This window comes from Thalia democratica, chromosome 1 (genome assembly GCF_965202585.1).
Source record: "Thalia democratica chromosome 1, ktThaDemo2.hap1.1, whole genome shotgun sequence".
Lineage (NCBI taxonomy): Eukaryota > Metazoa > Chordata > Thaliacea > Salpida > Salpidae > Thalia > Thalia democratica.
This window is the reverse complement of record NC_139165.1, coordinates 43,464,224-43,491,140: the sequence shown is the minus strand read 5'-3', so window position 1 is coordinate 43,491,140 and position 26,917 is coordinate 43,464,224. Positions and strand designations below refer to the sequence as shown.

Below are 26,917 nucleotides of genomic sequence, written 5' to 3'. Positions count from 1 at the left end.
AACAGGCACGTTAGCTTACAGAATCTTCTTCTAGCCTTTTGTATGCCTAACGTATGATATGTAGCAGCACTAAGTTTAGCTTCATTCAAGCAGGAGAAAGTGTTGCAGAGAAAACAAAGACAAGAATTAATTATCGATCACTTTTATCTTTTAGTCTTGAAAAAATACTATTTAATAGCAAAAATTTTTTTACGAATAAACAAATATATTGAAAAATTTCAGTAAGAGTTTCGATTTTTTTATTTTACTTCAGATCATTTTAGAAATCTTGCAGTTTATTCTAAACTAACCTTAATAAGTAAACTGTATGTGCTTTAAAGTTATTTCTTTTAAATTTAATTTTTAATTGTTGATTCCCTTACTTTTGTTAAGCAACAAGTGAATAATTTGTTTAAAGTATACATTTAACAACTAATTTTAAACATCATTTTAAACACGTATTAAGTATTGTGTTGATTTTGTTTTAGGTTAATCTTATAAAAAATGCTCAACACTTACATTATAAATAATTTCCTAGAAATCAAAACTTTAAGGTATGTTGCCCATGATATATTTTCAGAGAGTGGTTTTTAAGTCAATATCGATACAAATGGCTTTCAAAAGAGCTACTATCAATAAGAGGTTAAAGTTACTAATTTTTTCCATTAAATTATTACTAAAATTTTAATTTTTTACTTGTTTCTAAATATATTACTAACATTTTAAATTGGGTACAAGGAAATCAAACGGATAATAATCTAAGCAAAAACTATTACACTGTCACGTGATTGAAAATGTACAAGCCTGTAACGTTTAAAACTAATTATTTTATACTTAGAAGTAAATTCAGATATTTAAAACAGACTGAAGTGGTGAAGAAATAAATAGCCATGTAAGTTTTAACTTGTTTTTAAACTCAAAAAACCCAAAAGTTTATAAAACTTCTTCAATGTTTTTTAAAACCCAAAATTCGTAAATGTTTTTATTTAGTCTGAGTTTTTGTAATTTATGTTCGTTTTGTGTTGATGAAAGTTTTAAATTCTACTTCAAAAACGACATGTAATATTTCAAAAACGACTTTTTTAAGCGAAAAATGGTTTACTTTATTTGTATACCTTGTTTAGCTTTATTATTAGTGCTAAGCTTTGAGATTGTATTTATTTTGGTCTATAAAGCAGGGATTAACATACTTTGTAAATGACAGGCCAACTTTTGTAAAAGTTACTCGCGGGCTGCAATGTATATAAAAAGGCTTCCGTTGTGTGCATTTATTTTTAAATAGTTGCAGTAACTAATACAAAAATACTGTATCAAACAAAACAAAAATAAAATAAGCAATAGTAGAGTAATAGTAAAAACGAAATTATCAAATTAATTTCCAAGTTTTAGGTTTTAGCACAACTTTTAAAAATTCTCTAAAAATGTGTGTTTTTAGCTAAAAAGTAACTCTCGGGTCGCAGAGTTATGCTTTGCCTTTCCTTTGACCCGTGAGCCGCAGATTTTTGACTTGATCTAAAATATAATTAATTATATCCGGCCGTTTCCTGTCTAAACAAATTCTCATCTCCCGTTTTACACAACAAGAATTTACTTTTAGTACGATGACCTATTTATTAATCAGTTTTGCTCCCAAATGTGTCTCATTTGATCATTTTAAACTCTTTTAAACTAGTATAGAACTGATCCATACCTATTCACAATACGTGATACGATTTGAATTTGAATACGATATAAATTAATTTTAAAGCATTAAATGTTATAACATTGTGTCAAATTAAGTTGCTTACATTTGACTTTTTTCTCAATTTTTTTTAAGTTTCAAAATTTAATGCTTATCATCCCGCTGCTAGTTTGACTCTTAGTCGATTTTTAACTTATTTAGTTATTTTATGATATAAGTTTACATTTAGAAAAGTCTTAAATTAATTGAGAGTTAAACAATGCATTAAAAACCAGTTTTAGACTTTTTTATTTAAAACTATATGCCTGAAAAAAAATTTAAAAAATTTAAATAAAATTATTTTTGCCGTAAATGAATTATTTTATTTTACCTTTTCTAAACTTTATTTTTGATTCCTTCTGTCGCTTTATAATTTATGCTAAACTTTAATTACTTATCGTCATATGAGATTGAAAATTACAATTCAAAAGTAAAACTATCAGTATATTTTAAAACATCACTAAAGCAGATATTTAAAACAAAAAGTATAAGCTTCTATATTACGTTAACTTTTTTTTTATGAAACTTCAAATTAAGCATTAACTGTAGAAGGTTGTACATTTTATTGTTTGTAGTTATAAAAAAGTTAATAATATTTAGGTATGTTTTGATACAGAAAAGTTTCTTTTAAAATATCAAACTATAGTTTAAAAGCGAACAACATTTAGAAAACAAGTTTTTTCTCAATATTAAAATTATTTAGACTAAATTTAATCTGAAAACTGAACTTACACTTCAGTTTTAAAATAATAAACTAGAATTTTAATCTTAAATGTAATTAAAAAGTTATAGAGGACTAAAGATATGAAAAAAAAAGCTCATTCAATATGATATAAGATATTTGTTTAAAACTCAGTTAAGGTAAAAACACAAAAATTTTCCCCTGGTCTTAAAGCAATCTGAATCAGCGCAAAAAAAAAATTCAGCGGAACGTCGACTGTCATTTTGAAGAACTTGTTCGTTGTGACGTCATAGACGACTGCTAATAGCATGTCTTTTGTGACATTCTAAAGGCTCATTCTGACTCTTCTTGAAACGAAACGCACTTTGCAGCCGCAAACGAACAAGCTGGGCAGAGAGCAGCAATTTTCGCATTTCGAATCGGTCAGGTCATCCTGATTTTCATTTTGGTTCGCGGTTTGGAAAAGGAGAACCCTGTTGATTCTTCTTTCTTAAAATTCCCAGGGGAACCTTTCATGCAGCTTGAAAACAAGTACCCTCATTGGCATCCCACTTATATCGAGGCTTTCGGCAGTTTTTCTAATACCGCATGCTGGCGTCATTAATCGGTTTTTTGGTCAGTAAACCAGCACCGTTGGTGGAAACGTTGGTTTTGACCACCCCGAAGCTTTCTAATTAAAAGTTTTTGTGAAGATGATTGTTTGTTAAACAATAATTTAAAGTTAACCAATCTCAAGTTTGTTTAAAATTCAATCGAGTAAATCTACATAAAAACAAAGTTTTAGAACTAACAATTTTCTTTTTAATTTTAGCTTTAAAAAAGCGAAAACACTAAATAATAAACAAAAGTAACCACAAATATTCTACTTTAAATAGTATACAATATAGCTTTTATTCAGTCAAAACTTTCAGAGATATAAACAAGAATTTATTTTTACTTTAACTATTATCTAAAAAGTTTAATTTGTAAATTTCAAAGTGACTGTACTAACTTGAATACAAGTATTAATTACATAATGTTGTAAAAGAAAATTATTTTTTCAAAAATTTTCAAAAACTAGTTAATTTGTTAAGCGTGAAAACAAAAGCATTACGTACGGAAAAAACATTTTCAAAGAAACAAACTTAGCTGACACATACAAAGCAATTTCATGCCTTGAAAAAGTTCAAATCGAAAAAACAAACGCAGTTCAGATGATATTTTTGCTCGTGTGATGTTTACGCTTTTAAATTAAATAGTTTTTGCATATGATCGTTCATTGTTTGATGGTTTTCACGAGACAACATTGTCTTCAGTGAATTTTTTCTTTTCTTTTTTTTTTTTTTTTAAAGCTTTATTTGGTGTTTGTCTTCTACAAAAATAACGCGTAAGTAGCTAAATATAAAGTTTGATAGTTTTTCTTCCGAAAAAAAACTACTTCGCTTTTTGAAAACTGCGATCGTTTTAAACGGAAAGAATAGACAAAAGTATTCTCAGTTAAAACACAACTAGTTATTGTTCAGTTTTTAATTTTTAATTAAACACTTATAAGTAGCTTATAGACATTTATACGAACGCTTATATGCGTTTTAGAAAGAACCAACAGTTATTAAAAAAAAAATTAAAAAATACATATACGTATACGGAAGTAAATATAATGCAAATATTAATCATTTCTTTTGTTTTTTTGTCTTGATAAGTTCTTTATTAATCAATTACAAAATATTGAGTTATTTTTTTTTAATTAGTTTATACAGTAGAACTATTGTTTCTATGCAAATAAGCTTACTAGAATTTAGTAGTCAACGAATTTCCAAAACTAACCAAACCTTTAGAAACTTTTTAAAGTTTTTTTTAAGTATAATTTTAGTGAAGAGAAGATTACAGATATAGTGTATCTTGATATAAGTAAATTTGTTTATCAGTATTTAAAAAATTCAAAAAAATAGACGATTGTTCAGTTAATTAGTTTTAGTTTTGAAGTGAGTTCGATTTGTTTAATTGTACATTTAAAACTGTTAACAACATTCTTGTAAAAATCTTGTAGCTTTATCAGTAACTTTATTTCAAGACTCACAACCAAAATTTTACACAAGTCGTAATTAACTTTTGTTTTTTTTACAATTTTTAGTAATTTTTAAATTATAAATTGTTAAACTAATTGGTCGTAAATGCTTCTAAACACGTTTTTTCAGTTAATACTTTTGTTTCGCCTTGATTGTTTTCTTAAGTTACAAAAACTCTTATTGTTTTAAAAATCGCAATTTTAAAACCTCATTTACATTGATTGTATTATAAAAAACAAACGTTCTAAAATTTATCTCTAACAAAAAAATTCTTTGTGTATTTGTTGTGTTTCTATTTTGACTTAAAAACTCTGTACTACTTTTGTTTTGTTTTATTCTAAAACAGATTAACTTATAGCATGAGTTTTGGAAAGCCTTATTTTTACAAACTTTATCAAGTCGTTTTCGAATTTCTTAGACTAAATTAGTTTTATTTATAATTAGTATACAACAGTAGCTCTGTTACTCAATTTATTGAACCCATAAAGTATTTCGCATACCAAAAATTTTTCCTGTTGTACTAAACTTATAGCATGATACTGCAGATTAAAAATAAAAATTACCTTGAAAAGTGTAAAACTTTTCAATTAGATCTTAACAAACTCTAAGATGTTTTTTTATGTTACTTTGTTTCTTTTACTAGAGCATAAAAACACTTACACAAAATTTAAATATTTTAAGATTTCCTATTTTTTGAAAAGCCAAAAAAGCAATACTTTTCATGAACAAAAAATGTTCACGACATTATTCTTTAAAAATCTTTCGCAAGATAAGTGTTTAAGCAAAAAATCATACTTTTAAAAGTGTTTTGATTACTTTATAAAGCAACTATCAAGTATTCAACGCTATCAGACTCACTACACACAAACAAATTCATTTCAACGTTTTCAGTTTATTTGTTAAAAAATGGCCAAATCTCTTCCCGGTCCTCTCGGGTACCCAGTGGTCGGATCCCTGTTCAGCTTGATTGATTTCAAGGAGCGAACCCTTTTCGAGTGGGCGAAAACGTACGGCAACGTTTTCGAAGTCAAGATGGGCTCCTGGAACACACTCGTCATCAACGGGTTTGAAAATAAAAAAGCTTGATATATTTTCTGTTTAAGTTGTGACTAAGCTTATTTTACACATTTGGTAAAGTAGAGCTTTTACTTAACTTAACAAATTAACTTTAAAGTCTCTGAAATTAGTCATGAGTTGAATAAATAATGTTTAGCTAAAGCAAATAGTAGATTTTTTTTCAAAATTAAAAAAGTTCAATAAAATTTATTTCGCATAGTTTACAGTCAACTGTTATTGATTTGCAATTGTAATCAATAGTCAATTAAACTTTCCTTGTACAAAAACTAGTTCTTCAAAAATTAATACGTATAAAAGTATGACAAAATAAAAGAAGCACTGGTACAAAACAAATATATAAAAAAAATCAAAAACATGCATACAAATGAATTGTTCAATGGTTCATTGGTTCTTACAGCGTACACAAATCCTGTAACTTATACAAAAAGTATAAACTTTCATGCAGATACGACGAAATAAGAGAGGCGCTCGTCGACAACGATGCCGTGTTCAGCGACCGACCGGTGATGCAGCTGAGCGGCAGCTACAGGAGCAGCCGCGGGAGGAGCGAGGGGCTGCTCTTCACTCCCGACCACGAGAGGTGCAGGGCGTGGAAGGAGACCTTCGTCGGGTTCATCGATCAAGTGTGGGCGAGTATGTGTTTGGAAATGAAAAATATTTTTAGTTTAATTAACTGAATGTAAGTTCAACTGGTATGTTTTAAAGAATTTGTAATTGTTATTTTGAGCTTGAATTGGTTTTGATTTAAAAAGGATTTTGAAAGTTATTTTAAGTTTCAACAATATTAACATGTTACTACGTTTATTTGAAGTGAGATGAATAGTAGTTGGAATGAAGTGTGAACAAGTGTTTTATTATGTTTTATAGCATGAGTTGGTTGATTTGTATTTTTTACCGATTTCGATTTAATGTTCAGGTTTCAACGAAGGGTGAATTCATTTAAAATTTTGTTTTTTATTTACTGTAAATATACAAATAAAGTACACAAATAAAAATCTACACTTAAATAAGAGTAAAATAATTAGTTTTTTTATTAGCAGTGAAGTTTATAAATACAGCACTAATTTGATATAAACATTGTACTGAGATCATATAAAAAAAGCTATTTGTCATGTTACAAAACATATTTTCTTGAAATGTAAATACTAAAGTTTTCATAAACTTATCAAATACTTTGATATGTTTACTAATAAAAAAGTTATTGATATGTTCTTAAGCTTTTTTTTTGTAAACTTTATAGCAATACTTAAAATTAGATAAAGTAGTGTTTATTTTTATTCATTTTAACAACTGTAAAAAGAATATTAATTCAGAATACTTAATATTTTAAATAAAATGTTTAGTTGTTTTGTTTTTGTAGCAAAAGTTATTAAAAAAAGTTTTTTACATACATATTATTAGTAAAAGTATAAAGCAATCAATCAAAAATAAATTTACATTACAATTTTAGAAAAACAATTTTGTATACCTTTTAAGAGCCTTATAGTATTTATTATGAAGAGAATTTGAAAAACCTGTAATTAGTTACTACATAGACTCTATATACCTTTAAAAAAACAAATTTTAATTTTTGAAATATTTTAAATGTTTATTATCTATAAAACATGCACTCTGTTATTAGCCAAAATATAATTTTAAGCACACTTAATAGCCGCAAGCTATGTGATTAAAACTCGTTTTCACTTAATTGTGTATGTAAACGGTAAATGTTGTCATTATGGTGACTAATGGTGTTAAATAAGTGCAGCTGGGCATAATAGCATACACAGTTCAAAAAAATAAAATTTTAATCTACTTTTTTTATGTCATGCTTAATTTAAAGAGTAAGAGAATTTTGAATTTTTTTTTTAACTTTTGTTTTTATAGGCATCAACGACAAAATAAACAATGAAGGCGACGAGCTAGTGAAACTTATAAAAAACAAAAACACCGAACCTGTCGACCTGCGGCCTGTTTTGGCGAAATCTGCTGCCAACGTACTTTTACAAGTAAACTTCATATTTGATAAAGTTTTACCGTAAATTTTTGCTGAAATATTCAACGTTTTAGTGTGAAAACGTATTGAAAATGTAACTTTTATTTGCTAATCTGCTTATAAACAGAACACATTAACTGAGCATTTTTAAGACAAAGTTTCGATTAAAATATAATTTAAAATGTTTAACCAGTTTAAGAGAATAAAAATTAAAACTTTTAAAACATTAAATAAACTTTGACTTTAAATGACTCATAACTGCGTTTATATCTATAGTGGTCATTGACACTTCCTAACAAGCTATTAATTTGTTTTCTGAAGGTGTTCTTCTCGAAAAGGCTGTCCGACGAAGATGAGGAGGTGGACAAGCTGATAGGCATGGTTTACGACACGACCAAAGACAAGAGGTTCGGGCTGATGGTCTTCATGCCCTGGCTCAAGTTCCTGCCCGCGATGAGCCGGTTTGTTTGACTTGAACGTAGTTCAACATGCATTAACTTTTGTTCATTCTAATAATATGATATGATCTTAAAATTATTTAGTTTGGCGTATTAAGGCGGGTCTGTTTGAAATAAAATGTTTTGTAATTCTTATCCTGCCTGCAGTGACCACAACTCCCCATTGACTGTCAAATACAATAACTTGTACGAAAGCGCGTAATTTGGTAGTTAACCATTATAGAGGCTATACTTTATAAAAGTTAGTAATTATTTTTAGATTTTTACCAAGGCGGCGTTTTTAAAAACAAGTATTGGAAACCCCGAACTAAAGCACAATTCTATAACTTTAGATGTTTTTGATTTAAAATAACACCTTAAAAACTAAACAATATTTTAAAATATGAGTTTTTTAATCCAATACAATGCTCAAACCAAAATTTATCAAAGAACGTCTACTATTTTCAACTAACACCACACTTTTTTAATTAAACTTAACATACAAGTCCTTTCGTACTGAAACAAAAAGAAACTGATTCGCAGCTACCAAGAAGAAGTAAAGTCACGTCACAACGACTGCATGGTCCACTTTCGCAAGCTCCTTCACCAGCGGCTCATCGATCTGGAAGACGAAGAGGCGAGATTTTCCGACGAGCAGAAACGTCGCGTCGTGGATTTAGCGTCGGTGTTTAAAAAAGGTGAAAGCAAATGTATAATCTTTTTTAAAGTTGCGGTTTTCTGTATGTCGTCAATTATTCAACGAATTTAGCATTGATAAAAATATTTTTTGTTAAAAGTATTGTATATTTCTCAACTCTTAGATTTATTGTTATCTAACCAATAATTTTTAATTATAATACTTTAGTTGTGAATATTTCTTATCTTTCATTATTAGTTCGTGAAATCTTTTATTTTTACATAAACGAACTTTTTTTTTTTCTAAACGTTTTCGACCATGCAAAGTTTTATGATAGCAATAAATGTTACTTTGTTCTAAAGTTAATCACAAAAATTTCTTTTATTGATGCATCTTGAAAAACTGTTAAATGACCCTTATAAACTTTTACCGTTGTACAATAAGCAAGCTAGTTTTCTTAGTCAGCAGAGTCAAGACGTATCCTTTTTTAGAAACTTGTCCCATTATATTCGTATCGATTTTTTTAGTTGAAACTGTTTTATAACTACAGCGTTTCCCGATATGAAAGAAGAAGACACCAGTTATTTCCTCACGATTGCTGAAGACTCGTTTTTCGGAGGAACTCTTCCGGTGAGATCTCAGTTTTTGTGGGTTCTGCTGGTCCTCTTGCAGAATCCTGGATACGTTTCGAAATGCCAGAAAGAAATCGACAGTGTGCTAGGTACATACAAAAATGATAAACCTATTTTTGCGGCCTTCACTATCTTGCGTTTAAAACTATACTGAAATTTTATTTTTGAGAATATACTTGTGATAAAAAATAATACTTTTGCTACCGACTACTTTTACGCTACTAAAGTATAAACGTAATTAATCTGCTATGAAATAATTCCTTTTTACAATAGAATATAGTACTATATAATAATATTAAATATTGTATATGTTTAATTACAATTTATCATTGTCTTGCTTTGAAAAAGAAGTTTTATTATCTGAGAACTAGAATTTTTTTTTTTCGTAGCTAAGATAGCTTACTAACTGAATAACTTGAACGCTATCATAAAATTTAAACAATACTCAAAGTAAAGTCCTTTTGAAACAGAAAAACACGGTAACAGTTTATCAGATGAACATTTCACTCATCTTCATCTCACAAGAGCAGTGATCGAAGAAGGTTCGAGAATGTTGTTGTGAAGTATTAAAGATTTTTTAGAAAAAAATTGGAAAACAACTTTAAGATATATAAACAATATCATTGTCAAAATGTATTAGTTTCAAAAATAAGTTAAGCTTCAATAAAAAATGTGATGTTTAAACAAAAAAAAAAAAAGTTGTTTGAAAGTACTAACTCTAAAAACTAAGTAATTCCTGGTTTTGAGCGTGTGCTAGCCTGATTGAAATTATGACTTTATTGTAACTAAATACCTCAATCAAAAACAAAAAACAGGGATCCGACTGAGGCACTCGGTACCGACCGCCAACTTCCACTGCGTCAAACGCGACGCCGAGTTCATGGGCTTCAAAGTCCGCAAGAACATGATGGTCGTCCCCAACCTCTGGTCCGTCCATCACGACCCCGACTATTGGTCGCCCGACCCCCAAAAGTTCCGGCCCGAGCGCCATTTAAACGAAAAGGGCCATTTTCGTCCAACAGGACACGTGCTCCCGTTTTCAATGGGAAGGAGGAGGTGCGCGGGAGGGAGGATCGCGATGAGGGAGATTTTCGCGTACCTGGTCAAGATCCTGAGGAGCTTCGACGCGAGGTTGGACGGTGAGCCGCTGGACATGGACGGGGTTTCGGTGGCGCTCAACCTCCCGCACCCCTACACCGTCAAGTTCGAAAACAGGTTTTAGGAGGATCTCACTGCCAAAGCTGGTGTCGATTGCATTCAGTTTGTTGAGTGCATCGTTACTTTTTAAAGCTTGCGTTCCATGCAACTTGCCTAGCTCTGTATTTTTTACGCAAAATTTTTCTTTTACTGCACTCGCAAAGCTGATCCTGGCAGTCGAGATTTGCGCTAAATGTTTTTAACACTAAAGCGTTAAGTTGTTTAATGCAAGTAGTCTGTGCGTGAAATTAAATTAGATTTGTATCAAATAAACATATTGAATACATAATATCTAAATAGACTGTTTTGTTTTTATTTAAAAAAAAATGTCAACGACAGAAAGCAAGGATTTTTTTTAAATTCTTTGTCGTGCAATTTGCGAAACAAGGTTGCTTTTTCAATTCTCAATAAATGACAGTTACATGAATTAAAGTTTCATTTTAAGCTAAGATCGTTTTAATTTGTGCTAAATATATTATGATTTTAGAACAACTGAAAATTTTTCAAATAAAAAAACAAGTTTTACCGTTGTGCTTAATGTAAGTGTGAGTTAAAGTAAAATTATATTAATCATTAAATGCAACCACGAGCGTTACTTTGGCTCGAATAGCGTTTTTCTTTAATACAATTTTTTAACCGAACTTTAAAACCTATTATTTCCAATTTATTTAATGCTAACTGAGATTTTTTCTCTATAGAAAGTTCTTTTGCTTAGCTTTTCACAATAATTTTCATCGAGTTGGGGTTTTACTTTTGTAGTGGGGCCCCTTTAAAATTTCAATGTTTTTTTGCATTTTTTTGCTTTGCAACGTTTTACTCCAAAAATTTTTTTTTTAATTCTTTATTATTAACATACTTATTAAGTTGAGTTTTAAGACGTTAATAAAATTTATTTCAGACTTTTTTTTATAACATATGCTTAAATAAATTTTTCAAAAAAGTGCCAAATTTGCACGGTTTTTTTTACATGGTTTTATAGCAAAAGTAAATTATTTTTTTAATAAGTTTGATTTTTAATATAGTTATACATTTAAGTTTTCTAACGTAATCATAATCTTTTAAATATATGACCCATACAAGTTTTACCTAATCTTTTTGTTGACGTAATTTGAGTGATTTCTTGATCAAATGCTAAGAATTTAGGTAAAACTTAAATGAGTCATATATTAATTAAGGAAAAAGTATAATAAAGGTATAAAACTTAATTGTATAGGGATGTTAAAAATAAAACTTATTAATAAAATATTTTATTTTTGCTCTAAAACCATGTAAAAATAAAAAACAAAACCCTGCAAACTTGGAACTTTTCTGAAAAATTTGTTTAAGCATATGTTATAAATTAAAAAAAATTGAACAAAAATTAATAACGTCATTAAACTCAATCTAATAAGTATGTTAATGATAAAATAAATAAATAAAAATTGTAGAAAAACGTTGCAAAGCAAAAAAATGCAAAAAAACATTAAATTTTTAAAGGGGCCCCACTATAAAAGTAAAACCCCAATTCGATAAAAAAAATTGTGAAAAGCTAAGCAAAAGAACATTCTTCAGATTTTAAAAAAAGTTCCAAGTTAGCATTAAGGAAATTGGAAATAGTTGATTTTAAAGTTTGTTAAAAAAAAATGTAAAAAAATTCTATTCCAGCCAAGGTAACGTTCGTAATTCAATCACACCTACTTTTCAAAAACATAAATTTGTAGTTAAACTAGCATACACCAACAAAAGGGTCCGACTTTCTTAACACCATAGATAGTTTTATATTTTGTTATAAGTTTTTTAGGTACAAATATTTGTAAGTTACCTTCTGAAAAACTTATCAATATACTAAAATAGTTAGAATAAAATCAGTTGCTTTTTTTATAAGCAGTTTGTTTTTTTGCGATGATGCTTTCACTTTTCAAAAAAGAAACAAGATATTTATGAAAGAAATTGTGTTAAAAGTACTTTAACTTATATTTTCGTCTATATAGTAAAATTAAAACTATGTCCAGAAAGGTGTAATTTCAATCAATAGCTTAAATTTATAAAATTAAATTTATCTGCTAATACATACATTTATACCATTTGAAATTACTGAACTGATTTTTAAAAACTGTAAAACTAAGTACTAAGCTAAAACAAAAGTTATAAAAACATACGAGCGGTTTTTAAATAAGCTTTGATTTAAAATTTAATAAAATTGTTTTTTTGAACAAAGCAAAAAACTGTGGGTTTAAACTTATTTTTTTATCCATAGCTGTTTTAAATACAAAGTATAAGTACAATAGTAAGAATAAATTTTCTGCCAACAAGTAATACTTTCTCACAAGAGTAATTCAGCAATAGTTAAATTGTTACTTCAAGTTGCAAATTTAGTTTGTTTAATTACGTTTTATAACTACAAATAAAATTAAAAAATAAATTAAAAACATTGTTAGACTTGTATAAATCAAAATAATTACTAAGTACTTGAATCAGAAAATACAGAAGCATTTCGACTTTTATTAAAATTGAAAATGACAGCTAAAAACTTAACTTTACATTAGACTTTCTAGACTAAGAGAAGATATGCAAGCAGCAATCATGTTTTAAGTTGTCATTTGTACATATTTTAAGTTAACCGCTACAAAGCAAATACTTTAAATAAAAACTGAAAAATTTACAAAACAGTTGTAATCTTATTTATTAAGTTAAGTGGAAGAAGTAATGACAGCTTTTAGCTAAGTAAGTAGCAATAAAAGCTCTTTTAACTTATTTGAACGAAATTTTGAGTATTTTTATTCAAATTCGTAGTCGGCTGCTGAATGTAGTCGCAGGCCGCAGTTTCAATTAAGACCAAATTTTCAAAAGTGTAAGTAAGCAGCTTTTTTTAAAACTAAACAAACATACAATTTAATTAATTTTACTATATAGTTACGTCATAATGAATAAGAAAATAAAAAAGTCATACATAACTTTCTTGAACAAACTTTTTACAGTGTTTGTTAGTTTGTGTACAAAGTTCAAAATGCGTTTAGTTAATATTTTATCGATTGTTTTGACTGCACTTGCTTTCACGTCAACTTGCCAAGTAGTACATCCTGAAGGAGATGCCACAATAAGAGAATTCAAGTATTTAGTCAGAATCGACGTAGAGTATAACTTTCCCATAGAAATCAGAAAGGATAATACTTTTTACGGAGGCGGAGTCATCGTCACTAATCAGTGGATACTGACTTGCGCTCATAATTTTATTGACAAACTGAATATAGATTTATATTACTCAGCACGAGAAGTAACAATTCTGGCGGGTACTAAAAACAAATATGATAGAACGTCCGCGCAAGCGATTACTGTAAGTATGGAAAACGTGATTGTTCATGAAGACTTCGACATCCAAGACCTAGGTCTGGAAACCTTCGCCGACGTCGCCTTGATCTTTTTGGGAGAAAATACCCTTTCGTTCAACGAACGCGTGCAACCGGCCAACCTGATAAGTCCTGATCAGGAGCTTAGACTCCGCAGCAAGTGCAGCATCGTCGGGTGGGGAGCATATATAAACGAAGACGAAGAAGTAGTCCAGCCGGAAGCAGCCCGCAAAGGCAGCCTTTACGTGGTGGAAAGTGACAATTGTGTGCGTTGTATGAACGATGGGTCTGATGATATTTTCGATGACAACTATCATATATGCTACGGGTGCAAAGGTTGCAAGGATTGCTCGATGATCAGCCCTGGAGACTCCGGTGGGCCGGTGGTGCAGCAAATAGGAGGAATCGAAACCGTCGTCGGGCTGTCCAGATCGGGGACTGGTAGATTTACAAGGGAGTGCGGGAAGAACCAGCCGGGGACGGCGGTGAAAATCAGCGCGTTCAGGGTTTGGATGGATGGTGAAATTAAGAAGAGAGAAGAAGAATATGGCAATGAACGAGCGCAGAGGAACATGGCTGCCGCAGCGGCAAGTGTGGCAGCGGCGTATTTTACCATTCGCATGTTTCGCTGAAAACTTGGCACAACTGACATTTTTTGTTTTCTTGTAAAACTGCCATGACTTTAAATAAAATGAGTACATTGCTTTGCGTGTATGTTATTTTGACTTGAAACAAAACATTAACTAAATCTAGTTGATATCAATTGATAATATAATAGTTAATATAAATTCTAGTTAGTAATGACTATTAATTATAAAACCTAAAAAAAATTATTTTTCTTGATGTAGCCATAAAACGTTAAAGTTTTTAGATTAAAGTCTGATTTTTTTTAAATACTTGAGGTTTGTTCTAAATTACAGATTATACGAAATTAGGTTCAAATAAAGTTTTTTTTTAGGTTGTATAACATTATGCCTACTTTAGCGCGACTTTGGCTCACTATAAATAGTGCATTTTAATAGTAAAAACCGAAAAAGTTACATGTAGATTAAATATAGAAAAAATTGTTAATATAAATGACACAGTGAGATTAAAGGTGTTAAAGGTTGCAGTGCCAAATTATGAAATTACAGTATAGATTTTTAAGATGTCCTTGTACAAAATTAAAAATAGTGCCTGAGTACGATGTTATTTCTTAAAAATAAATTAAAAAATAATCAAAATCATATTTTACACATATAGAAAAAGCAAAAATTTTAGCTTATTTAAATGGCATGAAATTACAAAAAACGTTTAATATTTCATTTTCACAAGTAAGTGATGCTTAATTAAGTTATTAAGCTTTATAACTGTAGTATTTTATACAAGTTTAATAAAAATATTATTATTCGGCCTTATTTGTTGTATACTGATGAAATATATCTTTAAATAATTTTTAAACACCAGGTTTTTTTAAAGCTTTTTGATACTTAAGTATTACTAAGCTCTACTTGAATGAAGCTTTGTTTAATTTTATCCTTAACTTAACATTTTTTGATAACTTTAATTAATATTTAAATATTCTAGTTGTTTGAAATAATAATTACTACTGCATATGTTAAACATATGTTAAAGTTTACATAATTTTTGAAATTTGAGAAAAAGTAAAAGTTTTTCTTGACATAAGATTTCCCAGTAGTAATATTACTACGTCTGAAATTACTTAATTAAATTTGAAATTTAAACTTAAAGATTTGCTTTAATACTTAGAAACACTGCCAAGGCTTTTAAGGCAAAAAACACAAGCTTTACAGCTTATTTGAAGTATTTTATAACTAAGAAAAACAGTACATTAACTTTTTAAACGAGCGATTAAGCAAACAAAAAAAAAAGACAGAACATTCAAGCTAAATTAAAAATCACAAGATCAGCACACTACAAAAAATAAAAAAATTACCAGTTGATTGTAAAAACTAATTCGACATCAATACTTTAGATAAAATTTAAAACATGTCAAAGGAAACAAGCTCATCATGCACTAATTCATGCTCAGTCACATTAACGAGCTAAGTTAATTTGAAGCTTCAAACTCTCTAATTCGACCCAAGTAGTTTTTTTCGAGCCTCTCCAGCTTCTTCTGTAGCTTTCCGAGCTCTACGGGCTGCCAGCTACATCAACGAAGTTCTTCAAATCCACTTTGAATATGTCGCGAGAACTTTTTTCGGCGCCGTCGCAAGTTGTTGAGAAATCGTCGACGGTCGCTTCAACGTGGCCGTGAAGCGAATTGCTGCCCGATCCAGTCCGAGCATGAATTGTATAAAAAATTGAGAACTCGATTCAATTCTTAGCATTGAGTCAAGTTCTCAGTTTTTAATAGCTTCATATTCTTAAAATATAAACTTATTTTGCTTAAATTTAACAAAATTAATGACAATGCTTTATACCTTTATAATCATTAAATTGAATGTTAGTAATTTTAGATTATGAGTTCAATATTTTTGTTTTTGATCAAACAGCAAGGTTAAATTCAAAAATAAAACAAAAAACAACAGTTTAACTTGTAATTGTTGGTATAGTCAACTTTAAACACACACTAATAAAACAAAGTACCAATAAAAGAAAGTGTTTAGCTAGGAGTAAAATTGAGCTTGAAGTTAAAACTTCAATTTAAACAGAATGGAAACTGAAATATACGTTACGTTTAATTGTAAGCTATTGGGTAGCTGTCAAATTTGCACGAGCGTACAAAATTGCACGAGGGCACATAATTGCACAAAGACATTTTTGCACGAGGGATAAAATTGCACTGAGACAATTTTGGACGTGTTGAATATATAACTATTTCTTTTTTATAACTTTTTTTTTAATCAATTTTTTTTTTCCTTATTTTTTTACTATCACTGTTACCCCTAACCCTTACCCTCGGTCGGTAACTTTTTTTTTTTTTTTCATACTACTATCACTGTTACCTCTAAATCTCTAATCCTTACTCTTAGTCAGTTAATAATTTTTATCAGTTATTTTATTTTTTTTTACTATCACTGATACCCTTAACCCGGACCCTCGGTCAGTAACTTTTTTTCTTTTTTTTTTTATTAACTTATTATTAATTTTTTTTTGTTTTTTATTTATATTTTTTTTTATTCTCGTTCAAAAATGAACCTCCGTGCAAAATTGTAACTCATGCAAAATTGACCTTTGATGCAAAATTTTCTTTGTTAAAAAACACTTAACTTTTTTTTTTGCTCTTTATCTGAAACTCAAGGATATTTAACATAAATTTCTAAACAACTAATAAAAGCACCTAAGACCTTTTTTTGCTATTTATCTGCAACTCAAGAATATCTAGTATAAGTTTCAAAACTACTAAAATTACTAATAAAAACACCTAAGACCTTTTTTTGCTCTTCATCTGCAACTCAAGAATATCTAATATAAGTTTAAAAATTACTAACAAAAAAACCTAAAACCTTTTTTTTTTGCTTTTCATCTGCAACTTTTGAATACTTAGTGTAAGTTTCAAAATTTAAAAATCGCCTCTCTTACGTCCCTTGACTAATTATTGCTTCCCAACGTGCTAAAATCGCCCACTTTGGAAAATCCTGTTTTAAACATTTTAAAATTTATAACTGTTAATTTATTTTATTAACTTTTAAAGAGACCGAAGAAAAATAAATAAATATGTGTAATACATTCTATGCTGAAAAGTTCCTTACATGTGTTATCTAACTGTAGTATTAATTGTGGAAATAAACAGAAAAACTTGTTAGTAGAAGGTAAAGTGTGAAATACCAAAACTTTAGAAGTTATGCATTTGAAAACGATTTATTATTTACACAAAATGTAACATCTATTAAAAGACATAAATTGCTTCTTTAATTAAAACCTTTTCTATTAAGCACTAACTAAAATCCTTATACATTTTCTAAGTCATAATTTGAAACTTAAAAAACCAAAAATATATTTATTGCTAGTTCAAAGTTTAACTGTAATTACCAGAGCCTTTTATTTACATGTAAAGTATTTTTTGTATTAACTTTATATTGAGTTATAGTTCCAATAAAGAGCTTAACTAGAAAGGAGCAAATAAACATTAATTAGACAATTTCAGATTGAGAGTTTTATTCAACACGGTGTTTCATGAAAACGCAATGATCACGATTAAAAACTCTATAAAGTAAGATAGACAAAGCCATATACATATTACTATTAGATGCTACTAAAAAACACTAATCAACAATAATTATATTCTAATTACAATTGATTAAATTAAATGAGCGTGCTAAATTAACAAAAAGATTCTAAAATGCTTAATGGCCAATTAAGTAAAACCTGTTGTTTAAATAAAAAATAGATAAATAAATAAATAACTAGAAAACACAAATGCAACAATAGTATGATAAAAAAAAAATAATAATAAAATAAATACAGTAAATAAAAAACAAAATAAAATAAAGTTATTCCAGAAGTGTTATATCCCAGAAAAGTTATATACAAAGCAATGGTAACATACAATAACAAAGAATATCATTATATTGGATCTACAGCAAGAAACTTTAAAATAAGATAAACAAGCATATGCACAGCTTCAGAAACAAAAATTTGAGAGAATCGACGAAACTGAGCTCTTTCATTCAGGCCGCCAAATTCAACAAAGAAATGACCAGGAAAAACGTTAAGTGGAAGATAATACTTAAAATTAATCAACGCAAACCGAGCTAAGTTTGCTCCCTGTGCAATGTAGAAAGACTTGAAATAGCATTTGTTGACAAAAAATTATCCCTCAACTTTAGAACTGAGTTAATTGGCAAATGCAGACACTTCACTAGATTTTATTTAAAATCATAACATTGTCATGTCCATATTTACAAGTTTTATAAGTAAATTTTATAAGTATATTACATTCGTGCTAGCATTTTATTCTAATTTATTTTGTTTTCAATTTACTTTATTTATTTTTATTTTTTTGTATCATTGTTGCATTTGTGTTTTCTAGTTATTTAATTATTTATTTATCTATTTTGTACTTATCCAATAGGTTTTACTTAACTGGCTATTTAGCATTTTGGAATTTTTTTGTTAATTTAGCAAGCTCATTTAATTTAATCAGTTGTAATAAGAACATAATTAGTGTTGATTAGTGTTGTTTAGTAGCATCTAATAGTAATATGTATATGGCTTTTTCTATCTTAGTTTATAGAGTTTTTAATCGTGATCATTGCGTTTGCATGAAACACCGTGTTGAATAAAATTCTTAATCTGAAATTGTCTAATAAAAGTATTTTTTTGTTTAGTTAATTTCTCATTGTTTTTTTTAATACTTTATTTAACTTATTTACATATACCATATACTATTATTTTAAGATTTGTTCTTAGTATTTTTTTATCTACGTAAATTTTTATGAATATTTGTTCTGTCGTTATTGATTTCCTTTTATTCAAAGTAAGAAAAAACTTTGTTATGGTTTGTAAATTTATACTTTTCTTTCATATTAAATTTTTTTAAAACCATTTTCGTTTGTAAAATTTATTAGGCGTAAAAGAAAAAAAAAACATAAAAAACGTAGTATTATGTTTAAATAATCTTATCGAACATCAGAAAAAAAAAGTTTTGAAGTTTTTATAAACAGCGAGACAATAAATTTCCAAAATAAACACAAGCTTAAAGAAATTTATATGCCTGATAAGCAAACGAAACAAGTTTATTAGAAGTTTACATATTACAACTACTAATTAAAAAGAAATGTAATAGGTGTTAATAACTTTTTTGATAAATATACATATTTTTTTAACTAGTTGATTACTATATTCACTGAATTTTTCTGCATACTTGAGTTTTTAATTGATAGAGGTTGTTAATAGTATTAGAAAAACTTACCTACTGTTAAAAAAAAGTTTGGTTGTCAGAAGTATCTTAAACATATATCAAAACCAATCAAAAATTTAGTTGTCTGGTTTGATTAAAAGTATTGTTAATTTAGAAATAAAGCTTTCATACTTCTTATAATTTAGTTTGAAAACAAATATTTTTTTATTAGTTCACCTGTTTTGTGAGTAATTAAAATTTAATCTAATGTGTATATTATTTTTATAGCTAAAAACTTTCGTAAAAATATTTATGTAGTATACAAACATTTAAATTAGAATTGACATAATCACCACTATATTGCATTTGTTTGAAGTAGAAAATTTTTAAGTTGGAAACTTTTTTTTTAGTTTTTTTCTTCATGCTTGTTCGCCTTGTAGCTCAGGTACATGTTCCACAGCAGGGCTGCCGTCTGCAGGTACAGTATCCTGAACTGGTACGGGACAATGGCGAAGTTGCAAAACTGCACCGGAAACCAAACCGCCCACGAACTCACTTGTAATCCGGCCCACCTCTCAAACCAACCCTCCTTCACTTCGGCCCACTCGAAGCCGGACATGAGGGGGTGGAGGGTGAGGAACATGGACAGGACAACGGGCGACGTGACCAGCTGGTCCACGAGCAGCGACGGGACGGGCCTGAACTTTTTGAGGTGCAACATTCTCATGGACAGGGAGCAGATCGGTCCGAAGACAATCAGGCCCATGGAGCCCATGACCGCCGCTCTTTTAATGTTGATGTCCCGGTAATTTTTAGTCTCGACCATTTGGGTGCACAGGTCCCCGCAGGTGGACAGGACAACCGCTGTGGCGATCTGCGTTTTGAAGGGGTGCCTGTCCACGAGCTTTCTGTACAAGCGAAACATTTTAATTTTTACTATTACTGAAAATAAGTTTATAAAAATACAATGCGAGTAAAGACAGCAAAAACGTTACGATTTATAAAAACTTAAAATACTTTAGCGGAGGAATGAACAAAAGTATGCAAAAGCATAGTAGTTTAAAACAATAAAATTCACTTTATTTTTATGTATCTATATCAACTAAGTTATTCGTTTGTTTAATACTATTTGTTCTAACTGAGTTTTAACCAAATTTATGTTTGAGGTAATAAAACTTACATACTATTTCACTCTATGTAACCAGAAAACAATTTAATTTTATTGAAATGTATTTGATAACATATGGAGTTCAAAATTTTCTACAGTTTCATATAAACATATGTTGATATAATTTTTGAACCAAACTTTTAAAAACTTCTAGTCTTCTATAAATGTTACAAGAAACACCAAAAAAAAAATAAATAAAAAAATAACTAGTTAAAAAAAAAACAATTTCAAAAAAAAAGCCAAGCTAGAAAACACAACTTTTGACTTAGGAAAATACTTTGCTATTTATAACTACTTTTTAGGGTTTAAAGCTGCTTAACAATAAATATATTTACCGTATAACGAATTTGACTAGCATTTTTAAAACATACTACCCTGTAAAAAGCAAAAGTGTTTAAATCTATTTCGTATTTTCAAGGAAGCATAAAAAAAATTAAGAATAAAACTAACTAAAATGCTCATAACTATTTAGCATACTTATTTCAACGCAGCAAACATTTGTAAATTGTTTAAACATGCTGAAGTGTTGCATTGTTTTCTTAGTAGACTGTAACACTAGGTGGTTTATGCGTTTAATTGCTGCTGTTTTACTACGCTTTGTTTTAGATCGATAAAGATATTAATTTTGTTGCAAAAAAAGATAATAAAGGTAAATTCTGAAGTTTTAGCTAGTATTTTTTTTAAAGTTATAACTAAAATATATTTAATGTAAAAAACCATTAGTGTTAAATAACCTTTAAATAATTCAATTTATATTTTACATCTCAAAAAAAAATTGTATTTCAAAAGTAGAATATTAGAAAACTTTGAAAACTTTTATTGTCGATTCAGTTAAATTTTTTGTTCATTCATTTTAAAGTGTATATGATAAATAAATTCAGTGTTTTATATAGTTTAATTTAGTTTAGACAAAACTTGAGATCGAAACGAAGCGAAGTAAACAAAAAAGTTTATTGTTTATACTAGTCTGATTCGGTTTTATTAGTTTTAAGCTTAAAAAAGTATATTTTTACTTAAAAAACTCTGTATTTAAGTTGATCTTCAAAACCCTAAATTAAAACTTAGCTTATAAAAATAAGTTCATTTCATTAAGTATAATCAAGATGAACCAATAAAAAAATCTTATTTGTAACAAATTTAACTGTTTTTAAATATTTTTTATAAGTACGTTAAATACCAAGCTCAAAAATAAAACAGAAGTTGATAGCTGCATTAATGTTTAGTCTCATAAAAAGTAAATTTAATTTTTACTCTTAATCTAGATCACTGTCATCATGATTGTCTCCATCTTCAAAAACAAACTCGTGCCTTTCATTTTGTGTAACTTTTACTCCTTCAATCGAGTAGCAACCTTCACCCGACCTCAGCAACTTGGTAAGAACATCATTGATGTTTTTGTCCGAAGATTTTTCTTGAATCTCAACGAAGGCGTTGCACTTGCCGAACTTGCTTCTGAGAGCTTTGGAACTAGAAGCGGCTGTCATTTTAACTTTAGCAGTTGCAGTGTCTGGTGCCCACATGACCATGACTAATTTGAAACGTTCCTGTCCCTCGCCGTTTTTCATTTTCATATTGACAACAGCAAAACTAAAAAAAAAATATTTGTTAATATATATATTTTTTTTATCTAAAACATTATTCAGAGCAAATTTATTAGTTCAGCTTAGCGTAAAGTACTTGCCAGTTATAATTTACTTATATGTTTTCTACAGTATATTCTGAGAAGATAGTCTTTTACCTACTTTAGAATAAACTAGTTTCAGTTTCTTTTTTTTTTTTTTTTAATTATCTGGATGCTGTTAAAATATTTAGATTCATTCTCATTTTTAAAAGTTTAAATTTTGAAGAATAACAGAAGTCATAAGTAAAAAATAATTACAATGTAAAGTATCTAGAAATTTTTTAACTAGCACCTTGTATAAATGAATGACTACTATATTTTCAGTAAAAATGAAATCTATATAACATTTAAATGTTAAAATTAAGAAAAAAACACTACAAATACTTTTTTGTGAAGTTTTTACTTTACAATTATCAAACATTTGCAGTTTTAAAACACGACAATAATGTTTGAAAATTGTAAGCCTTTTTATTTTCTAAACTAACCTAGCTTTGTCATCTTCAAACTCAGCTAGGCATGCTCGGTAAGGATGCTTCATTTTTTTACTGAACTTTTTCTTCACGCTCAGTTCATTTGAGTTTGAATTGAGAGCGATGACAACAGCTGATATTTTATTTGTTGAAACCAAAACACCGGCTTCTTCCACTTCTGCAGGAACTTTTATACCGGAACTCACCATTTTGTTATGTTATAAATTGTTGTGAAGTTAATTTGCTTTATTTTCTGAAACATAAATAACAAACTAAAATTTTAAAAATGTTTACTTTTTGAAAATTAATCTGATTTTATCAAGTTAATTGTTTTGTTAAATGTTATTTTATTAAATATCTGAAAAATATGTATGCTTTTACGGCATTCAATATCTAAATAACAAACTGTTCTAACTTGGATGATTTATATATCCTTGTTCAAACAAACTGTTTGCTTTTAACAATAAGCATATTAGGAATAAGGCACAACGCACTTATAACACGAAGCTATATATGGAATGTTTTTCAACCGCGATAACTTAATCTTATGAGGAAAATAGTTTTACACTTATCAAAATTTGTCTGTTAACCTAAATGGAGAAAGTACATTATAAATCTCATTTAATAACCTTACTTAATACATTTTTGTTTTTAATGTTATTGCTTTCATTAAAATTACATAATTTTTTTGTGGAAAAGTCTTAGCTTTAAGAAATTTAAAATTAATTATGTACATTAAAATGGGAAATAATCATTTATTTTTATTATTATTATAACCTTAAAAAACCACAGTTTTTTTTTCATACCTCACAAGTTTAGACGATAAGCTTGCAAATGAAAATACTTTTTTTTTTGTTTTTAATACCGTTATAAAAACAGGTAATAATTTGCAAAAATTTTATTATGTTAGTTCAAATGGAGTTAAAAAACTGTGCTAATTACATAATTTAAACATTTATTGGTTTACACTTTACCAATGTATAAAAAAGATATTTAAATCGATAAAACAGTGATTACTATACTTTTATCAATTAGTAATGAGTATGAAAATTATTTTGATACAAAAGTCTTGATACTTTTTTTTTTTATATAATTGATTTTTCATACAGATACCGAAAATCGATTAATTTTAAACTTTATTGATAAAATAAACAAAAAAAAACGCTTATTTTAAACGTTAACTTTTTCGCAATTTTTTTCATACAGTATGACACTTTAAATATAAGGCTAAAATTAAAACTTTAAAAATGTCGTTTATCAAACTTTTTTCAAGGCTAAGTTACGATTAATCTTGCTTTAAGCTACAGACAAAGCTAAATTGAAATAACATATTTTGTAGAGAGTAAAGCATATATCAAAAGTTGTTTAAACTTTGTTTTCTAACATTTTTGTTTCTTTTAAAGTAAAAAGTATTAAAAATACAATCCTTAAATTATTATTACAAAAAACGTCGTCACTACTAAAATATTTGTTCAAACAATTTCTCCTTAAGTAAAAATAATCGACTTTTAAGGCAATTTGAAATTTGCTACTCGCCTTACCTATAGCGATGAACGAATTCCATATAAAGCATTGAGTTTAAATTGCTTTGTATAGAAACCGATGGCTTTTGTTTGATAACAAACATTTGTTTTTCAAATAAAAGAGTATAAATAAGCGACAATGATATCTTCGCTAGCAGAACAGTTTGACAAGGTTAGTGCGAACAAGGTATATAGTTGTATATCAAAAAACGTTTGCATTTATTTATTAAAAGTTTTGATGAGTCAATTATAACACAGTTGCTTTGTTTTTAGATTTATACAAACTTTTAAGAACTTTACAATATTTAAAAAGCTATATTTTTAAAGCGCTACAAGCTTTTATTATATAATTTATTATAAATTAAGTAAATGTAAAATTTTACTTTAATTATTTTTCTATATAGATAATAATTTACTCATGTTATAAAGGGTAAAAAGTTAGTTCATCTTGTTTTGTTGTTTTATATAAAATATAATACAAACTCCAACTTTTATTCTAGACAAGTTTTTATACTTCAAAACAAGTTATACTATAACAAAATGGTCAGTTCCGGTATAAAAGTTCCTGCAGAAGTGGAAGAAGCCGGTGTTTTGGTTTCAACAAATAAAATATCAGCTGTTGTCATCGCTCTCAATTCAAACTCAAATGAACTGAGCGTGAAGAAAAAGTTCAGTAAAAAAATGAAGCATCCTTACCGAGCATGCCTAGCTGAGTTTGAAGATGACAAAGCTAGGTTAGTTTCAAAGTTAAAAAATTAAGTTGCTAAAAACTTTTTTGTACAATTTATATTATTATAACGACAATTGGTAGTTTATTATAAAGTAAAAAAAGTCTTAAAAAGTTTTTGTAATAAATTGTTTTTAGTTTATCTTAAACTGTTGTTTATTGCGATATTTTTTTACTTAAATTAAAAGTTTTTGTTCTATTTCTAAACCTGCAAATTAAAATAAAAAACGGTTGTAGATATTATACATTATGTTTATTTTGTATTAATATATATTTTTGTTTTTCTAAATCTAATTTTCAATATTAGATATCTTGTAATTTCTAATCGAATTTGAATATTTAACTCAGATAATTTTGTAAAACTAAAAAAAAAGTATATGGTGTAGAAAAAATTAACGTTTTGCAAAAATAATTGCTGAAGAAAGTTCTAAAAACGTATACATGCAATAAAGCTAGTAAAATTTTTAGTCCAAGCTGTACTAAAAAACTTCTTTGAATTGCGTTTTTGATTTTCAAAAAAAGTTCAACTCCAACTTTAATTTATTTTAGCTTTGCTGTTGTCAACATGAAAATGAAAAACGGCGAGGGACAGGAACGTTTCAAATTAGTCATGGTCATGTGGGCACCAGACACTGCAACTGCTAAAGTTAAAATGACAGCCGCTTCTAGTTCCAAAGCTCTCAGAAGCAAGTTCAGTAAATGCAACGCCTTCGTTGAGATTCAAGAAAAGTCTTCAGACAAAAACATCAATGATGTTCTTACCAAGTTGCTGAGGTCGGGTGAAGGTTGCTACTCGATTGAAGGAGTAAAAGTTACACAAAATGAAAGGCATGAGTTTGTTTTCGAAGATGGAGACAATCATGATGACAGTGATCTTGATGAAGAGTAAAAAATCATATTCAATTTATGTGAGACTAAACATTTATGCAGCTTCAAATTTTGTTTCATTTCTGAGCTGTATTGAATTATAAATGTTGTTATAATGTATTTTAAAAACAATCATTTTTTTTAAACGTTTTAAAGAAGAAAATGATTTTACTTTTTATCTTATTTTAAGCTTAATAATTTAAAAAGTTTCTGTTAATCTACATTTTCAAAAGTTATTAGATTAGCTAACTTTTTTTTGTATAAAAGTAGTTGCTTATAAAGCCTAAACAAATAAACCAGAATTAACGTAGTGTACACAATATTTAATTTCTTTTTACACATTTTGTTATAATTTTAAGTTTATTCAAAACTAATTATATTAACAAAAAATAATTGTAACAAATTTAACATTAATAGATAAAAACAAGATTTGTAAGATCGAAACCCGCTGACCGAAACAATTAAATTAAACATTAAGACAAATTAACTTTAAAATGCGCAAGTTGTTTTTTAAGCGAAAAACAAACTGTTTAGATTTAGATTAGATAAAAAAGTTGACATAATTCTGATTATCTAAAACTTCTTTAAATCTAACTGTTGTAATTTCCTCCTTTCTTACACTTAAATTATTAAGAAATAATTTTAAACAAATTAAGCGCAAAAAAACTTAAAAACATAGTAAGTTTAGATTTAAAATAGTTTTTTTTAATTACGGCTTGCTATAATTCATAAACAGCTATAAAACTTAAGTAGGTTTTGGCGATACGGTTATAGTAACATTGGCAACTATACCTAGGTGGTTTGGTACGGTGCTTTCATTTGTCCAGTTGGTTTCCATATGACTATTTGTGCTGAGGTTGAACATTAAAAAAAAATCAGTTTACTGGCTAAAGATCTTATTTAAGTTATAAAAAAGTGCAACTTTAATATTTTTTATTACCAGGTTCCAGTATGAAAAAAACCTGGTCTTATTGAATATTAATAAAATAATAAAGTACACTCTACAATGCACTGCACTCTTCATTGTCCATTCGATTGCCAAAAATTGT

The 26,917-nt window shown here is 28.2% G+C and overlaps 5 protein-coding genes across 6 annotated transcripts; 3 read left to right on the top strand and 2 right to left on the bottom strand.

Annotated features, from left to right (window-relative positions):
• Positions 1–5,322: 5,322 nt before the first annotated feature.
• On the top strand, positions 5,323–10,649 carry LOC145833205 (cytochrome P450 2C7-like). The gene is made up of 8 exons (XM_082940403.1): positions 5,323–5,490; positions 5,949–6,136; positions 7,370–7,491; positions 7,800–7,939; positions 8,459–8,613; positions 9,103–9,273; positions 9,655–9,726; positions 10,000–10,649. The coding sequence occupies exons 1-8, from the start codon at positions 5,333–5,335 to the stop codon at positions 10,404–10,406; spliced, it is 1,413 nt and encodes a 470-aa protein (XP_082796529.1). The 5' UTR covers positions 5,323–5,332; the 3' UTR covers positions 10,407–10,649.
• A 2,718-nt stretch (positions 10,650–13,367) lies between these two features.
• Positions 13,368–14,339, top strand: LOC145836211 (brain-specific serine protease 4-like). The gene has a single exon (XM_082944032.1). It carries the CDS (start codon positions 13,368–13,370, stop codon positions 14,337–14,339), a length of 972 nt encoding a protein of 323 aa, XP_082800158.1.
• A 5,105-nt stretch (positions 14,340–19,444) lies between these two features.
• On the bottom strand, positions 19,445–20,790 carry LOC145850093 (mitochondrial inner membrane protein Mpv17-like). 2 transcript variants are annotated; one of them, XM_082955248.1, is made up of 2 exons: positions 20,673–20,790; positions 19,445–20,400 (listed from the first exon to the last, which is right to left on the bottom strand). In XM_082955248.1, exon 2 carries the CDS (start codon positions 20,316–20,318, stop codon positions 19,899–19,901), a length of 420 nt encoding a protein of 139 aa, XP_082811374.1. In that variant the 5' UTR covers positions 20,319–20,400; positions 20,673–20,790; the 3' UTR covers positions 19,445–19,898. The 2 variants fall into 2 exon arrangements, with proteins under 2 accessions (XP_082811374.1, XP_082811367.1); XM_082955241.1 differs by lacking the exon at positions 20,673–20,790 and having other exon boundaries at positions 19,445–20,430.
• Positions 20,791–21,872: 1,082 nt separating this feature from the next.
• LOC145849246 (uncharacterized) lies at positions 21,873–22,842 on the bottom strand. The gene is made up of 2 exons (XM_082954384.1): positions 22,767–22,842; positions 21,873–22,247 (listed from the first exon to the last, which is right to left on the bottom strand). The coding sequence occupies exons 1-2, from the start codon at positions 22,817–22,819 to the stop codon at positions 21,914–21,916; spliced, it is 387 nt and encodes a 128-aa protein (XP_082810510.1). The 5' UTR covers positions 22,820–22,842; the 3' UTR covers positions 21,873–21,913.
• A 1,943-nt stretch (positions 22,843–24,785) lies between these two features.
• On the top strand, positions 24,786–25,904 carry LOC145848168 (uncharacterized). Its single transcript, XM_082953832.1, has 2 exons — positions 24,786–25,008; positions 25,551–25,904. Exons 1-2 carry the CDS (start codon positions 24,815–24,817, stop codon positions 25,888–25,890), a joined length of 534 nt encoding a protein of 177 aa, XP_082809958.1. The 5' UTR covers positions 24,786–24,814; the 3' UTR covers positions 25,891–25,904.
• Positions 25,905–26,917: the final 1,013 nt, after the last annotated feature.